The 18,655-nt window shown below is 48.6% G+C and overlaps 1 protein-coding gene and 1 long non-coding RNA gene across 10 annotated transcripts in view; one reads left to right on the top strand and one right to left on the bottom strand.

The window, feature by feature from the left end:
* TRAM2 (translocation associated membrane protein 2) overlaps positions 1–10,068 on the bottom strand; it is an 81,858-nt gene extending 71,790 nt beyond the window's left edge. For both annotated transcript variants that reach the window (XM_038554309.1, XM_038554308.1), the window contains exon 1: positions 9,859–10,068. In XM_038554309.1, coding sequence (XP_038410237.1) covers positions 9,859–9,978 — 120 coding nt within the window. In that variant the 5' untranslated portion in view covers positions 9,979–10,068. The remainder of the gene's footprint in view (positions 1–9,858) is intronic.
* A 454-nt stretch (positions 10,069–10,522) lies between these two features.
* The window catches only part of LOC106559541, a 79,529-nt gene continuing 71,396 nt past the window's right edge, over positions 10,523–18,655 (top strand). For 2 of the 8 annotated variants that reach the window (XR_005367856.1, XR_005367854.1), the window contains exons 1-2: positions 10,523–10,729; positions 12,352–12,776. This is a non-coding gene — a long non-coding RNA (uncharacterized LOC106559541). The remainder of the gene's footprint in view (positions 10,730–12,351; positions 12,777–18,655) is intronic. The other 6 variants (XR_005367857.1, XR_005367853.1, XR_005367855.1 and 3 more) reach the window with 4 other exon arrangements.

The raw sequence follows: 18,655 nt of genomic DNA on the forward strand, positions 1-18,655 counted from the left end.
TTATTAAACCCTGCCACATCTCTCACAACCTCTTCTCCACCCTGTATGGGTTTTAATTCACTCGTAATTTTGAGAAAGAAAGTATGCTATTTGGTCAGAGTGCTGGAAGAGGCTTCTAAATGAAGCAGTAGCTTGCAGTGGTTATAGTTGGCCAGGCAAAGCCTTGAGAGCACTGTTGGAGGCAGGGTGATGAAAGTGATAGAGCATAGTTCAGGTTTCAGACACTAGGTTCACCCTACTGATCGGGAAATAAAAAAAAAAAAAAAGCCAGAGATAAGTGTGCATGTGCATGTGACAATTACATCACTGAATATGAAGATCTGCTCAAAGGTAGGGCCTCTGACCACACTCAGAGGACTAGAATGATAAAACCCACATGGCAGAGCAAAAGCACACAGGCCACTCTTCTTGCTCTTCCCCACTCCCTGGTTGGTCTTGGAGAGTCACAAACAAAACATACCCTCTCTCCCCGGCCCCAGATGATTCCTGCCTAATAGAAGGATCTTCTCCTTCCCCAACACTGGTTCCACTAAGCTGGACTCCACATCAAACCCAAATTTAGGCTAGACCCTGATTTCCACTCAAATTAGAAATGAAACCAAGATTAAAGGTGGAGACCACCTAACCCAGTGGAGGCACAACTTAAGCCTGTCTAATCCTAAACCTATGTGGCTGGGGGGGGGGGGGGGGGGGGAAAGGTGCCTCCTTCCTTCCCCTCCCAATTCTCACTGGCAACTTATGTCGTCTACACATCCCCAGCCCTGTTCTGTGTGTGTAACTGTGTTGAAAAGGTGTGACTGAGCTACACAATAGTTGACACCCCAGGAAGCTAGTGGAGCTCAGAAAGCTGAGGGGCTTGCATGGGCCCCACAGCTATTTAGTGGCAGAGCCCAGGGGGGAATCCGGGGCACCCAGCCTTCATCCCTGCCCTTGTCAGCACGCGCTTCCATGCTCGGGTCACAACTCAAGCAACGAGGACTCTGGAAGAGGAGCACGTGTTCACACTTCATGCCAAACCAGAGAGCAAACTGTAACTAAAAAAAAACAGAAACAAAAAACAAATCAGCTATCAACTATTCTTTCCCAGCTTCCGGGCAACAGTCACTAAATCCATATGAACAAGTGATTCCTTGCCCAAGAGGTCAAAAGTTGATCCAGTGCAAAGTCAGACTACAAACTAAATACACTCTAAACTCCAGAAGCATTGGGTCTGAAAAGTTCAATTCTGCTCCAAGTTCCAAGGAATTCTCAGCAGGAAACCAGGCATTGTGAAGCAAGCCGGGTGATTTCCTGTAGGACTCCAGGAATTACTGCAGGGGAGGCCTGCTTACCCCAGGATGGCTCCTTTAGGTCAGGAGCCCCCAGACTGCTCATAACATTCAGGAGAGGAGCCAATAATACATTCCCTGGTACTTCTAAACCTTACGCCACATTCTCACCAACTCACAACGCTATCCTTTGGCAGATCCCATACTGACCAGGCACAGAGACCAGGCTATAAACACTTGTTGACTAACCAGTGTGGGCCTGAGCACTCTTCAAAGCAAGTAGTGTCGGGGGTGGGAGGGGGTGGGGGGCAACAGAGGAAGGAGAAGCATATTTGTAAAAATCACATCTCTGTCCTTTGTCTTGAAGGAGGTACACCCTTCTGCCTCCCCACAAGCCACAGAAAGCTTCATAATAGTGGTGGGTCACCAAAAAGTCTCTTAGTATCTGTAAAAAGAGTGTATCTATATCTTTATAATAAAAATGAAGGAGCAAACTAATTGATAATGCCCTGCCCTAAGGTGCCTGGCTGGCTCAGCCAGTAGAGCATGCCATATGAGTTCAAGCCCCATGTTGGGCATAGAGCCTACTTTTAAAAAACTATAAAATGAATAAATAAAGAAGAAAATACTCTGCTTTTGCAAACTTCAGGAGCTTTATTAAGAAATGCCCTCCTTTCTTCAAAGAGAGGACAACTGAGACTCATAGTATTATGTCCTTCATACCCCATATGTCCTTCATACCCCATAGTATTATGTCCTTCATACCCCCAAGAAATCATTTAAGAGATCTCAGAGTCCTGGGATCAAGCTCCACACTCAGCAGGGAGTCTGCTTGAAATTCTCTCTTCCCCCTCTCCTTCTGTCCCTGCCCCCATGCTCTCTCCCTAAAATAAATAAATTAATCTTTAAAAAAAAGAGACCTCCTACTACTAGAAATCACATCTGTGCACACATGCACTCACGAGCATACATACACACATACACACACAGCCTTTGATCAGTTCACTTATTCTCAAAGCTACAAAGTATAAGAGTATCAGCTCTAAAGCTCTTTAGAAATAACCACCTCTCTTGTCGTCTAACTACTGACACCTCCACACTCAGGGCATTGGGTGTCAATTTAATAAACTACTTCCTTCAACCAACAGCAGTAGCTTGAGATTGAGGCCCAACATTCTGCAAGCTGCACCTGCCACTTACGTCAAGTCGAAGACCTGATTCCCCTCCACAAACAGTTGACCAGCTTGAAGCTACCATGCGGTGACCTCTTTGAGGACAAGGACCCCGCCTTATTCATCTGCATTCCCAGGGCTCAACACAGGCACACAGCAAGAATTCAATAACAGCTGCCAAGTTAACAACGAATGTAGCACACTTAAGAAAGATAGATCAATTGCAAGGCTTCCACACATACCCTTGCATTAGAAGGTAGCATCGAGAATTCCAGTGGGCAAACGTGTAAAAAATTCTCCAGACTTGAGTCAGAAGATATAGGCTCCAGCCCCTCATTTGCCAAAAATTCCCTCTACTGCCCTGGGCAAATCTCCCAACTTCTGAGAATCTGATTTTTCCTTTTCTATAAACACAGTAGATGACTTCTAGGTTTCCCTCTAGCCCTTCAACTTGTGAAATGCAAAGGAAAGATATGCCTTTGAGCTATGGCCACAATATTAACTTGAGGATGAGGACGATGAAAATAGAACAGCCAGAGGCAGCGACGCTTACCCAGATGTAGGCTAACGACAGGTAGTAACTTTCATGGTAGGTAAAGCTCCTGCCCGTTCGCTTATGTTCACATGTGATACACACATCTGGGTCATTCTCTGTAGTTTCTCTCAGGGAGACGCACATTTCGGTGACTGTTCCAGGAAGAAAAGCCTCCAAGTGGAACAATGACCTGCAGACATTACTTCCAGGTAATAAACAGATTCCACTCAGACAAAGAAAAATAAAGCAGCCTGTGGCTACATTCCACAGACTCCCCGTTCATGGAAGCATTAGGGCTGAGCTCTAAATGTGAGCCAGACGTTGCTGAATTCTTATTTTGGCTCCAACTGTAACTAGGAGGGAATGGTCCTTGGCCAAGTTTCTCCTCGGCAAGCCAGGCTCTGGATGGGTATGACAACCCCCATAAACCATCCAGATTACAGGGTGAGGCTAGTAAAGCATTTCACAGATGTAAAATATTGCCAACCCCTCAAGACAAATGAGGGAAGCCGTCAAGAGGCAACGTGGCTCGGGCACACAGCCACAGAGCAGCGCCTCCCCTAACCCTGGGCTCCCGCAAACTCACCAGAGGGCTTCGGGGGCCTCTGAGCCCCCCCACTCACAATCTGGCTCCATTTCCTCTGCTGAAAAGCAGGGAACACGGTGTGAACCTACACTGGCCAGAAGAGCTGCCTGCAAAGCTCTTTAAACCATAAGGTGAACTTGCAACATCAACCAGCTGTGACTAGGTTGGGTTGGGTTCTCCTCTACTGTGGGACATCTGAGACGGTGGAGGTAAATCAAGGCAAAGCAAGAGACTGTGTAAAAGATAAAGGTTTGCTTGTTAAAAGAAGAAGGGCTGTGTCAGGAGCCATGCTAGTAGTTTTACTGTTTTCTTTTCCTCTTTTTCTGCCCCCCCCCCCCTTCTTTAACCATTAGGTACCAATGGATACCAGATACAGAGCACTGGATGAAAAGGTGAAGAGATAGCATCGGCGCAGTTTCCCACCGAAGCCTGCTAATAGCGCTCTGGCTGATTAGAAAGCACTTCTGTCATTTGGAAACTCTAATCCGGTCTTATCAACCCTCTGGCTTCGTCATTTATCAGGGTGGGAACCGGAGGGACATCAGCTCTGCCACAGAGTGATTTCTGGGGCCCCTGCCCACGACGAAGCAGATCAAAAGGGAGCTCATGCCTGCCAGAGTGAAGTTTTCACCATAGCAACACATGTACTCTACAAACAGCCAGGACTGAGGAGCTCTGTTGTGACTGGTCCGGACAGTGCCCCCGAGAAACGAGCAACCCAGGCCTCAGACAACAGAGCGAGCAAGAGAAAAGTGGCACCTAGTTAGTGTGCGGGGCAGTCTCCTCCCGGTTTTTACTCCTCCACATGGCTGACAGTGGCTGCACAGAGACCCATGGCCCTCATTCTAACGAGAGAGGGAGGTCAGAGAGAAAACAGATGTTCTCTGAAGGGCAGCTGTCCCACAGGCTCCCTGGGGATAAGAGGGACCCAGTATAAAGCGATCATTCCCTTTGGTGAGCAGATGACCAGCACTGGAAAACCTGGGGGCAAGGTCTCATTGCAAAACATGTCACATCTAAAATGAAATGCAAGGAAGCTGGTGATCCTGGAAGGAGAGCTGGAGCGCTCAGAAGAGAGAGCAGAGGTGGCTGAGAGCCGAGCCAGGCAGCTGGAGGAGGAGCTCCGAACCATGGACCAGGCCCTCAAGTCCCTGATGGCCTCAGAGGAGGAGTATTCCACCAAAGAAGATAAATATGAAGAGGAGATCAGACTGCTGGAGGAGAAGCTAAAAGAGGCTGAGACCCGAGCAGAGTTTGCCGAGAGGTCTGTGGCAAAGTTGGAGAAGACTATCGATGACCTGGAAGAGACCTTGGCCAGTGCCAAGGAGGAGAACGTGGAGATTCACCAGACTCTCGACGAGACCCTGCTGGAGCTCAACAACCTGTGAGGGTGGCTCTGCCCCAGCCGGGCTGTCAACACCGCCCCAATGCAATAAAGTGGATGTTACTGGCAAAAAAATTAATTAATTAAATAAAGTGAAATGCAGCCCCGGTGCACAGCGAGCCAATACAATGTAGAAGCCAATTCCAATGGTGGAAGATGTACTCACAGACTAGACCACGAAGCCAAAATCAGCAGTGATCAGTGTGGTTGTTGAGACCATCAAACTAGTGCCCATGTGCTGGGCACAGGGCCCGGCATTTTTACAGGTATTAGTCTTCATTCTGAAGTCAGAGTTAAAAACTCACTAAGTGGGACACCTGGGTGGCTCAGTCGGTTAAGGGTCTGCCTCCAGCTCAGGTCATGGTCTCAGGGTCCTGGGATGGAGCCCCACATTGGGCTTCCTGCTCAGCAGGGAATCTGCTTCTCCCTCTCCCTCTGCCCCTTCCTCTGCCTGTATTCTTTCTCTTGCTCTCTCTCCTCCTCAAATAAATAAATAAAATCTTTTTTAAAAATTAAAAAATAAAAACTCACTAACTGATCAACACCACCTTTCTGGATATCACATTTTTGCCATGGGAAGAAACACGGAGGGCTGATAGGCCATTACATCCCATAGGGTAGCCTTACACTTGAGGCCTGACCAGAAAAAAAACTAGTTCCAAATTTCTGCTCCGTTGCTCAGACCACTAAGTGATGTATGTAGAAATCCAACCACAGAGCAAGGGCACCCAAGAGAATAAGTAACCCTTCTCAGCTTCTCTTGACTAGTTTCTCTAGAACACCACTAAAGGGTGATGGCAGAGCCTAGAGAAGATGATGCATAAAGTCAAAAGCTATAAAAGCTGGCCAAGAAACATCTTCAAAAGTGCATTAGAAGTTGGTCAGAGTGGGACGCCTGGGTGGCTCAGCGGTTGAGCATCTGTCTTTGGCTCAGGATGTGATCCCGGGGTCTGGGATCGAGTCCTGCATCGGGCTCCCTGCATGGAGCCTGCTTCACCCTCTGCCTGTGTCTCTGCCTCTCTGTGTCTCTCATGAATAAATAAAATCTTTAAAAGAAATAAAAGAAGTTGGTCAAAGAAATAACATGTCCACAGATGCATGTCTGTGCCATTTACATACCTCTTCTCCATATAAACACAACAGAAGCAGAACTAGTTCACGACAGGACCAGCAGCCTGGCTTCAGGTTATCATGCCTACACACATGTCTGGGAGGATGTGAACTGGTGCCACGGAATCCATGCACTAACAGGACTCCCATTGTATATGCTGCAGACACATCATCCCAATAAGTCAATCGCGGTGTCGGAGACAGGAAAGAAGGTAGCCCTACCAGAAAAGTTCTCTGGGACCTGAACCCTTAAATCATCGTAGACCAAATGGGAACCGAACCTACAAGTGACAGGCCTAGAATTTTAGAAACACTTTCTTGCCGCAGAGCCAGCAGAGCCTGCAAACGAGCTTGAAAACCAAAAAAAAAAAAAAAAAAAGTTTGTTTCAAAGGGACATTTTAGAGGTAATGTATAATTGCTTCCTCTCTGTTTGATGCCCCCCTCCACCCTTGCCTTTTTCTCCTTCTCCATTCACTAATGAGAGAGTTTTCCTCTTCCCCTGCCTGTTTCAGTTTGATACGTGGCACTGGACAGGCCACTGGAAAGGGACAGGGGAGGAGAAGGCTGCTTTCAGATCTGACGCACACACACACCCCCAAGCTGGCTGCCTGCCCCCTGAAGGAGGGTCAGGCCCGATTCCATTCCACCGCAGCCAGGACTGAAGATCCAAACCGCCGGGGAGAAAAATCCCACTTGCACCAACTCCCCCGAAAGCAGAGTTAAGAAAGAGAAAGCTGGAAGGGAAGGAGGGGGAAAATAAAGCTCCACATTCCTGACATTTTTTAGCCAAGTGCTGTGGCTGCATAGAACAGCTCTATTCCAAACAGCCTTACAGGATGGAAAGAAAACCTGGGTGCAGGGCAAAGAACCTGCCCCCTGCCTTGGAAATGGGAGAAGGAATTTTGGGACGGCCCAAAACTCAACCAGAAGGCTGAGGGAGGGGCACTTACAAGTGTGTTCCCCAAAGGAAGTGATCCCCAGAGGGGAGAATTGGAGTCACCATCTCCCAGGAGATAGAACTGAAGTCCCAGGGTCCCTGGGGGTGGGGGGAATGAAAGTCCCCCTAAATGCTGTCGAGCTGAGGGTGAGGTGGGAAAGGGCAAGGCAGGGATGAGATGGAGACCTGTGGGGGGTGGAGGGGATGCCAGGGTTTGTGGCTGCCTGGGGTGGGGGCAGAGGGGTCCAGCTCATTGGCAGAGGCTGGGCAGGGGACCCCAGAGGGAGGAGCAGCCAGGGGAGTCACTCTTTGTGGGAAGAATCATAACTCTGTTTTCCTGACTCAGCTTCTGAATGAAGGAACTCTAGCCCTGCCCAAATTAGAAACCCAAGAACCTAACATCCTCTCTCCCTGTCTCTCCCTTCCCTTTCCACCTCCTTCTGTTCTCACTTCTAGGAAAAAACTTGTTAAGTGCTGGACTGCCCCCCCCCACCCCATCTGCATCCCTACATACACACCATAGCTCCAGGGGAGAACCCAGAAGGCCCTAGTCCTGTGCTGGATTATGAGGTGTCACCCAGACTTTACTCCAAATGTGAAGATGCCCACATGTGTTTCTCTGAGGTCCCGAGGACTAACTGAGCTATTTCTATTCTCATTTGGGAGGGAGAGCAGAGCTCCAAAAACCTAACTCCCTCTCCCATCTCAGTGGAGACAAGGACCTATGTGCCTAATGCAGCAGAACGTGCATCCTTCATAAGGGAGGTCTGGGCATGGCCCTCCTTCTCACCCATGGGCAAACACCAACAATCCCAGGCATTGCGGCCAGGGCCCTTGCCACACTCCCCAGGCCCATCCCGAGGCAGGAAAGGGGGAAGGCACGTTTGTTGTTATTTCTTCCACCCTGGACCTTTCTCTTCTGTCAGGTAGTGGCAGTAAGGGCTCCTAGCACTTTTCAACTCCCACAAAGTTCCAGGCTTTATGCAGAGGACTTTCCACGAAACTAATGGGAGGAGAGGGAAGGAGGCATCGAGCTCAAACCCTAGGCAGCTCTTTTAAGCAAAGATAAAACCCACAGAACCATGAACCTTAAGCAATTGCCTGAAAACACAGGAGAGAGCCACAATGCTCTGCAAGAGACCTTGCTCGCTGAAGAGCGTGTGGCTCCGAGGGCTACGGCTGTCACGTGTGTCTTTCCAACCACACCCTCCAAGACTGGTGACACGGCACCGGGAGACCTCTGAGAACAGAGGATAGCAAACAGATACCGAGGGTATTGGCTGGACAAAACAAAATTCTCATTTCATTAAGCTAGTAAGATGATCAATAATCACAGGGCTCCAGGAGCAAGCAGCGTGTTTTCACATCTGTAGAATCTGTTCTGGCTTTTGTTGCTTACGTGATCTCAGTTAAACCTAGTCCAATAACCTCGTGAGGATGACAGATTTTCCTAACCTCTTTAGTGAAGGGGAAACTGAGGCTGCAATTTTTTTTAGTCTGACTAGTGACAGAGCAGAGTCTGGGACCCAGGGAGGGCCCTGGCGTGACACAGTTAGGGTCATATACCATGAGAGCTGTGGGGGTGCAGGGGAGAACAGAAGCAGAGGAGCACTACCAAAAGCTGGAGCGCAGACCCCCATCCCCAATCCCCGTCCCAGGTCCCGGTTGAGTTCCTATGGATGCTGAAGCCCAGCCAAGGACACATTCGCATATCCAACCCACAGGAATGTCCCCAGCCTGAGGGCAGCTTCACAGCCAAGGAGAACCCTTGCCATCCTTAGAGAGGAGACAGGGACACCGAAGGAGCAACGAGCCACACTGGGAATGCTCCATCTCCAAGGCAGTTTCTAAATGGTTACAGCTTCCTACTCCATCCCTGAGAAAACAGATAAGCAACCATACCCAGCAGGGAGGACGAGGCATGCCTCAAAGAGAGAGGGGAGTGTCACTCCCGTAATCTCGCTCTGGAGACAGATACACCACAGTGAGCCCTATACTCACTTTCCCCCAGTCCTTCCCACTTTGGATATCACATTTTTCTCCCTCTCCGGGGCAGAGAGTCATTCCCATCAGCCCCCTTGGATTCTGAGCCCCGGGCGGGCTGACTACAACTCTCTGCTTGCTGAGGCCTACACCAGGGCACTGCTGTCCTCCGTGGGACCCCATCCTCTCTGCCCCCTGACCCCCGACAGCTCGGAGACAATCACCTTTCCCCTAAAAGCAGAGAACATTCCTGTCCTTCTCCTTGCCCCTGTACCGGGGAAGAAGCTCTCGGCCCCGCTACAGAGGGATCTAAAGGAACAGTCCACAGGGTAATAAGGGGTATATGAAACCTGGCCTTTAGGCAAGGGCCAAAAAATAGGGGCGCCGGGGGTAGGGAAGAGCAGGAGGATGGTCCTGCTGGGATGGGGCCAGGGCCGCACGTGAGCACCCAGAGCGCGGTCCAGAGGGGAGGATGCATGAGACCCGGAAAACCAGGTGGGACGTGGAAAAGAGTCAGGCTCCCTCCCACTGGAAAAGCCCAGAGGAGCTGGCAGCCACCGGCTGGGAGGGGGAGTTGTGCAATGACCGCGGGTCCGGGAGTCTCCGGGCTTGGCTCCCGGACACCAGAAAGGAAACCCCACTGGTCGGGCCAGGGTGGCAGCGCCGCGGTGGGTTTGGGGCCAGGCTTCGGATCCAGGGCTGCAGGGAGCGCGGCAGGGGGCGGCCGAGCAGGGCAGCGCCGGCCCGGGAGGCGCGGGGGGCGCGGGGGCGCGGGGGGCGCGGGGGGCGCGGGGGGCGCGGGGCACGAGGCCGGGGTGCGCCCTGCGCCCGAGGGAGCCGCTGCGGGGCCGGGCCGGGCCACCCCTCCCCGGTCGCGCTCACCTCGAACATAAGCCCGATGAGGACGCAGAGCACCACGCAGAAGCCGATGTCCGCGTGGTTGTGGATGACGAACTCCTGGCTGAAGAGCGGGTAACTTTTCGTCCTCCTGCGGAAAGCCATGGCAGCGGGCGCGCAGCGGCCGGCGGGGCCCGCACCCTGCGCTCTCGAGCCGCCGCGCAAACTTCCCCAGCCGCGGCCCGCTCCGCCCGCCCGCCGCCCGCCCGCCGCCCCGCTCGCCCGCCCGCCCGCCGCCCGCCGCCCGCGACCCGCCGCCCGCCGGCCCAGCGCCCAACAACTTCTGGGGCCCGCCCCCTTCCTCCGCCCGCCCCGCCCCGCCCCGCCCCGCCCCCGCCGGAACCGCCCCCGGCCGCAGCCCCCTCCCCGCCCGCGCCGCCCCGCCCGGCTCGCCGCAGCCCCGCCCCCGCGCGCTTAACCCTCGCGCCGCCGGGACGGGGCGGGGGCGGGGCGGGGCCGCGGTGCCCCGGGACACGGCCGCCGGCACAGGAAGTGGGCCCGGGTCTCCCTCTTGGCGGCGCCCGCTGCTTCCTCCGCGGGAAGGGAAGGGCCCGGGAGGCCGCGGCCCGGCCGGGGGTGGGCGGGACACCGGGGCCGCGGGGCCGCGGGGCCGCGGGGCCGCGGGGCTGCGGGGCCGCGGGCGGGGGCGGAGCGCAGGGAGCGCGGCTGCAGGCGGGGCCCTCGCTGGCCGCGCGCGGGGCGCGACCGCCGGGGCATCCAGTCGACCAGGTGGCCGTTGAGCGCTCGCAGTGACCTAGGCACGGTCCGGGCTGCTGGGGGTCCGCGGCCAACACGCAGATACGTACCTACATACCTGCCTGCCTGCCCCGGGGGAGCCTGTGTTCCAATTATAGGAGTGAGTGCACGGATGGGTGGGTGGGTGGTGGGTGGGTGGTGGGTGCAGTTCTGCCAACTTGGGAGACGAGACGTTGGTGCTACTCTAAATGAGCTTTACGCGCCTACCCAGAGTCTACCTTAAATGTTAATTGATCTGAAGAATAAACACTGAAGAAGAAGAAAAAAAAAAAAAAGAAGAAGGCCCCCTTCTCTTGAAAAGTTTCTGTTTAATATTAGTTTTTAAGACTACTCCCGGAAAGGACAAAATGTATTTTTGATCAATTAATTTATATAGGCAAATATTGGATTTATTCCTACCAGTAATGAAGGAGTCAACTAATCGCTTTCTAGATGTGCAAAAAATGCAAAATGAACACAGAACTATTTAATTCCTATTCTCTTTCTCATTGAGTGCACCGTTATTTCATGTCTGAGTAAATATGATTTCTTAAACATGGCACAATGCGTGAAATGTGATTGAGACTGGACGTATCTTGACCTTCTAGATAAATTTTAAACTTGACGTTTCTTCACTTGGCAGTATTTAGCATAGAGGCTTCGGTCTTTTAGCTTCTTTATCTGACTTCAGGAAATGTGAAAGTAATGCCTAGGTCGGACTAAACCTCATTTAATTTCAAGGCTGAACTTTCTTAAAGTCAGACCCGAGTCTCATGAGGAATAGAAAGATCAAGAACTCTAGAGCATCTCAACTTTCATCTGTCAAAGGTGTTCACATTTTCAAACTGCAGCCAAATCTACTATGTTGAACCCTGTGCGATCAGTTTCTTTATAAGTCAAAACCAGAATACTAGCGTTTCAGATAGTTCAACCTAATACTTTCCTTGTGTTTCCCCATGACTATTTGTAGAGGATATCATGGTGGGAATTTCTTGCAAAAAAGTGGGATATTGCCAATCTCTTAACATTGTGTTCAGGCCAAAAGTCTTTGAGAGATAGTTAGGTATTATAACTGCCATGTTTATAAATGAGAAACCTGAAGTAAGGGGGATAGCTTAGTGTTCATACTGATGATTGCCAGCCCTGAGTCTTTTCAAATGCAATCAAACAATTTTGACAAAGGGTTCTTAGGTGCTTGGTTCCATATTCATTACCTTGCAACCCATGAAGGAAGCACTAGATGCCTACTTCAGCCACCTCAGGCATCTCTAAGTCCCAGTTTCAAAACCACCTTCATTCAAAACCCCAAACAAGACCTCTTCCCAACCCCTCATGCAATCAGTCATGAATCCTAGGAATCTCAGCACCTCAGAACAACCTCCCAACAAACCCCACCTCCAGCATTCTTCACCTGGCCCACACCAATCCCATAGATACCCTGCTTCCAGTATAACACATCATTCCATTAGAGACATCTATTGAGCACCTACTGAGCGCCACTGTGCTAGTTACCAAGGACAGAAAGAAAAGACGATCCATCTGTGGTAGTTTGAAAATACATCCTCAAGTTCTTTGATATACCTCCCTTCAAGAAGCGACAATTAATCCCTCCCCACTTGAATGTGGGCTGGACTTAGCAGATGACTTCTAACAAAATAGAATACAGCATAAGTGATGGTGTGTGACTCCCAAGACATCCCAAATGTCATGAAAGACATTTTGGTTTTCCCCTTTCTGTCGTAGATCACTTGTTCTGGGGGAAGCCGCCTGCCATGTTGTGAAGATATTCAAGCAAATTTATAGAGAGGCCCACATGGTCAAGAACCAATGCCTCCTGCCAACAACCAGCACTAATTTGCCAGGCTTGCCACCTTGGAAGCAGATCCTCTAGCCTTTGTCAAGCCTCCAGATGACCGCAGTCCCACATGACCATAGTCCCAGCTGACCTCTTTAATGAGATTTCATGACTGCTTAATATAAGATCTACAGGAGTTAAAGGAGTCAAAACTTAAGGCTGGGATGACATAAATAATGGTGGGACCATTAGAAAAATCTATGTGGAACAACAGAGAAAGAGCAGGCCTAGGAGAGGAGAAGATGGCCTCGCCTATGAACAAGCTGGTCTTGAGGAATCACGAGACATCCAGATCGCCACTTTGACAGCTCAGGTAAAAAATGGATGGACTGGTGTGTGTGTGTTGGGGGGGGGGGGGCAGAATTAAAGGTATTTGTCGTTCATCTGCAATGGGACTGTTGAAGCTATGAGGTTAAGTATGTGATCCTGGGAGAGTGTGCTGAGTGAGAAAAAGCCTGAGGACAGAAGCATGCTAGGGAACCCCGAGCTGAGAAGGGAGGAGGAAAAAAAGGACAGCGCAGAAAGCCATGACGCAGGCTTTTCGCAAGGGTAGGGTAAATCAGGCAAGATGCAAATAAAATGAAGCCCCTCTTATGGCCTTTGAGAGCACCCCTTTTTTTGAGAGCCCATTTTTAATTGGACATTGGAGTGGGCTTACCAGTGGGTTAAAGATGAGAAAAGGAGGTGAGTACGTAAGCTATTCTTTTGAGATGTTTGGTGAGGAAAAGGGAAATGGATGTTGTCTTGGGGGATATAGAGGATCTAAGGAAGGATCTTTAAATTACATATATTTTTTGGTATTGGAGCATGTTTGGAGAAGAAACATGAGAGAAGGAAGGAGTGAAAATACTCAAATTTTAATAATAGAGATCATTGAAGAAATCAAGTAGAACAGCCCCAACCATAGGAGGAAGAGGGAAAAGTCCTCGGGCTGGGGCAAGGACCTAAGAATGGGTAAATATATAGTTACATCTGGAGGGGGAGGAAATAATTACCTCTCACATTTCTATTGCACTTTACAGTAGCCTGTGAGGGAGGCAAGACAGTCATTACCAACCCCTGGTGTCTCCGTTCTGAGACACATGAATGACCAAGGGCCACATAATCAGTGGGTAGCTGAGCCAGGACTCAGACCAGTAGGTCAGCACAGGGTTCCGTTTGCTGGACCATCCCGTAGCATTTTAGGCTACCTAAAGCGTGGCACCGATCAAGGCGATACCATCTGTCTCTCCACCTGTCCTGTCATGGCTGCTGATAATTCAGCCACACCAGGGACACCTGGGTGCCTCAGTGGTTGGGCATCTGCCTTCGGCTCAGGGTGTGATCCTGGGATCAAGTCCCACATCAGGCTCCCTGCGAGGAGCCTGCTTCTCCCTCTCCCCTGTGTCTCTGCCTCTCTCTCTCTGTGTCTCTCATAAATAAATAAGATCTTTTTAAAAAAAAATTCTGCTACATCAGTTCTTACCTAAATTGGCATAGTCCATCTTTCCAGAACAGACCATGTAATTTCCAATCTCTGTGTCTTTGTTCCCCCCACAAGGCCTTTGTCCAATGTCCCTTTGCCAAAAAAGGTAACCATCCTTCAAGATAAGGAATGTGTCTCTTCCTTCACAGAGCTGTCTTCAGGGCACTAGGCTGGAGGCATGGGCACTGTACCATGGACATCTCGGGTAGCAGCACATTCTCCTGCAATCAGTGTATTTGTCTTTGAGTTTTACCACCCCCCCCCCCCCCCCCCCCGCAGTGGATAGTGTCATCCTTCGGGGCAGGAATCTAGCCATTTGCTCTTATATTCCCACAGCACCAACCGCAAGAATCCCACATGGTATGTTCTCTTCAAGTGTTGTTGAATGAATGAATGAATGAATGAATGAATGAATGAATGAGATATGCTGTTGCCTGGGCTGGTATAAATGTAACCATTATCTCCAACCAACGGAAAATTTATTTTCTCACATAACAAGAAGTCCTGAGTTAGTTCATTCCCAGGAGTAAATGATTCATCAAAAACTAGGGTCTCTCTAGCTTCCCACTTTGCCACTCCGTGTTTGCTTTTGTCTCAGACTTTTCCCTCATGGTTACAAAGTGGCTGCAACAACTCCAGGCATTCTTCATTCATTCCTTCCTACAATAAGATCCAAAACTCAGACAGGACGGAGAGGGGACATTTTGAAGAGTGAAGAAAACTTTCCCAGAAACCCCAGACTTCTAATGCCTCACTGTCCAGAAGTGCATCCTATGCGCATTCCTAAACCAGTCATTGGCAAGGTGAATGGAATTGACATAATTGGATTAACCTCACCAAGGAGACCTCCTCAGAGAGCCTCCTGTGAGATCCTGGCTACCTCTTACTTGAATAAAATAAAAATTCTGATTGCAAGAAAAAAGGGGAGAATTGGTAGGGAGCAGATCTAGAAGGATCTGCATAGTGATTTTTTTTTTTCAGGGTTTTTTTACTCTATATATTTTCACGACTTTGCCTCACAGGACACACAACATTCTTGCCCAAAACAATCCTTGCTTTCTGGTTCCTTACAGAAGGAACATGAGCCTTACAAATGTCATACACCTAACAGTCACTGTCCAAATGTCTGGCTGAAGCATCTCCAGCTTGACAAAGTGGACAGTTTGCACTCTGGTAGTCTAGTACATTATATCAGACTCAATACCACCATTCGTCAAAGAATGAGGCTTCAAGGCCACCAGGTCTTCTTGCCTCTGATATCACAGCAGTTTAGTGGAATCAGTGTATATGGAGGGCAGGGCCGTAGGAGTAGTCATCACTGGTAGCAAGCACTAAGGAGTTGCATGTTCTATAAGGAATTTTAAAAACAATGATAAACCTCTAAATGCAGTGTAGTATCCTGGATTAAACCCTGAAACAGAAAAAGGACATTAGTGAAAACTGCTGAAGTTCAAATAGCCTGTAAATCAGTTAACCGCATTGTACCAATGTTAATTTCCGTGTTTCAATAAATGTACCACACTTATATAAGTTGGGTGAAAAAAAAAAAAAAATAAAAAAATAAAAAATAAAAAAAAGTTGGGTGAAAGATTTATGAGGACTCTCCCATTTTTGCAACTCTCCTACAAATCAAAAATTATTTCAAAATTTAAAAGAAATTAAATGACAAAAGTGCCTAAAATTGGATATACTTTCTGCATTATCACCATGGCAATTCTAAACAATGTTAGTGGTAAAAACACTTCCCCCTCAACCAAGTCTTTTGGTTCTAAGTTCTAAGCAATTGTTGTAGTTGTCGAGTCTTAACAAAAATGTTAAGTTCTAACTTAGCACATTTTTATTATTTATCTTTTAATAAGCATTGCATCCTACATGCAGGTTACTCCTACTAACTCATATATACAATTGACCCCTAATACATGGGGGTCTCAGATGCATGCGTTGGTTTTGAGTAAGTTCAAATCCAACTGGAATCATCTCAGCTTGTTTCCAGCCCAGTCATGTCTCCAGCCCAGTGGTACTTCAGAAACTTGCGTTTGAACCACAAATTGGAAACAATTCTAGCACAGTGATTTTAGAGATGAAGAAATAGTACTGTGGCTTCAATTCTGTCATTCTGTGGGACCACTTATAGCTTTTATGTGTTTAAAATTTCAAACAGTGAAACAGAATGCAAAAAGCCAATTTATTATTTGTTTCAAGACACATGTCCAAATTTTTTTTCATGTAGAGGAGCAGAGAGTTAAAAATGATCAGCTCCAGGTATTAAATATGCTAAATATGGGGCACTCCAGTGGCTCAGTCTATTGAGCATCTGCCTTCAGCTCAAGTCATGATCCCAGGGTCCTGGTATTGAGTCCTGTATTGGGCTCCATGCTTAGCAGAGTTTGCTTCTCTCTCTGTCTCCACTCATGCTTGCTCTCTCTCTCTCTCAAATAAATAAATAAAATATTTTTTAAAAAATAATATGTTAAATATAAGAGTGAGTGGAATTAAAGTCCCAGGTACTAGAAACTGCTGTAAAAATCATATTTCCCCTCCACTCCTTTTAGGGATCAAGAAAGTTTGAAGGCCCAGAAAGTTGCTGAGGTTAAGAAGGATTTGGTGAAGGGAGGCAAGGACAAGGGCCTCTCCCCCACTGACCCAGTGCCCCTGGCACTGTCTCTGCAGCCCATGCCCACTCTCCTTTAGCAGACAGGCAATAACTTACAAAAACCGAGTCATTTGTTCAGTGTCAGCTAGTGAGTCAGTGGCAGAGCAAGACGTGGGAACCAGGACTCCTGACCCTGCAAGGCTCTAACCACTGCCCCCTATTTCCTCTTTCCAGCTCTCACTCAGCTAGAGACAGATTAATTCCAGAGGGCTAAAGAATGTGCCACCTGATATATGGGAAGAGGGGAACATTTTTTTAGAGTCACAACTTGAGTTGACTTTAGAAAAGAGTGAATTTCAGTCAGAATCCCCACAAGCAGAAAAACACTGGAATACAATATTTGAGAAGCAAGGGAATGATTTCAGACCTTGGTTTCCACTGACTTCTCCAATTTGGCGGGGGTCAGGGGGGCTACTGTTCAATGGAAACTATCTGGGGAACTTAACCACAAAGATGCTCATCCTCAGTTTTTTCATGTTTAAGTAGAAAGCAATAATTAAATAGAGTGACCTTCGTGATGCAGGGGGCATCACACTGAGGAAAAGCTCAATAGCAAGAACTCCGTGAAAAGGTGTGCACGAACCACTGCCTTCCCTGAGCCACTCTTTCCTACACTTTCCTAGACTCCTAGCATGGTAGACGCTATCTTGATTAAATCTAAGCAGCTCCCTGTGAACCTTTGCTACCAGTCCTTGAAATTCATACCATCTCTGTTTTCTCAGATTACAGTCCAGGGTTTAGAAACCATTCACTTGTGAATTGTCAGGCATGGATGCTACATACAACTATTGGGTTGTGTCTTTGCACAGCTCCCTACCACAATAATTGTTTAGGTGATCCCTGGTCCCCACTGAGCTAATAACTGACTTCCTACCTCACGCTTGGAAGGATGATGGTTGAGTAGATGGACCAATGGATGGATGGATCAGTAGGTAGATGGATGGAAGGATGGATGAGTGTAAGTGTGGATGGGTGAATGATTGATTGGATGTAGGTAGCATTTTGTTCCCTATATGAGTGGATGGATAAATAGACTTATAGATAGGTAGATGGATAGATGAGTGAATGGAATGGAAGAATGGAAGAATGGTTGGATTAATGGATCAATATACAGGAATCCATACCATTCCATTTTTATATTGGTGCCCAAGATAATTTTTTTAAGATTTTATTTATTCATGAGAGACAGAGAGAGAGGCAGAGACACAGGCAGAGAGACAAGCAGGTTCCAGGCAGGGAGCCTGATGTGGGACTCAATCCCAGGACCCCAGGATCACGACCTGAGCCGAAGGCAGATGCTTAACCACTGAGCCACCCAGGCGTCCCAACCCAAGGTAATTTTATAGTGAAGGGGCCCCAAGAGGATTCTACTTCCACACAGGAGATATGTTTAAGACCAAAGCTATATTCAGATTGGGTAGAACTTAGCCTTAAGGTAGACTTTAAGGCCCCAAGAGGCAGGAATCGAGCTTTCCATCTATGAGCCTTAATAACCAGCTCATTCTCTGCTATATAGTAGATACTGCATGAATATTTGTTGCCAAGAATGAATGAATGAATGATTTGAAAAACACAAATCAAGGAAGGCTCCCTTGACCCTGAAATTCACTTCTACGGTCTGATTCTTTGTGCTTATAATCCAACATTAAAATTTCATTCCTTTATAAATCAATTATATATTCAGAAAGTATCCAGTTAGGATGCAAAATATTCCTGGATATCAAATACATTAAGTTCTTTCCATTTGTTGTCTCCTGAGCAGGAATTAGTCTCACTGTTGTCCCTCTTGATTCTTTGCTGATGAAGTTGGGCATGGGGCAGGTCCAGAGGTTTCTCTGACTGAGCTGAAGGATTCTTGCTAACTAGAAGGGAATGGGCCCTTTAGAGTAGGAAGTGCCAGGGCTGTGACGAGCGACCCAAAGACTCCTCTCCCATCTGACCCCTGGGAACTAGCCCCTGGCCTTCTCGGCATCCCCTCCTCTTGGTAGGGATGGGAATTTCTCACTTTGTCCCCTGGGTTTCTGCAAGGTGGGGCAGGGCGCTGAGTGAAGGAAGAAATAAGAGAAGAGGGACG

Source organism: Canis lupus, chromosome 12, assembly GCF_011100685.1.
Source record: "Canis lupus familiaris isolate Mischka breed German Shepherd chromosome 12, alternate assembly UU_Cfam_GSD_1.0, whole genome shotgun sequence".
Lineage (NCBI taxonomy): Eukaryota > Metazoa > Chordata > Mammalia > Carnivora > Canidae > Canis > Canis lupus.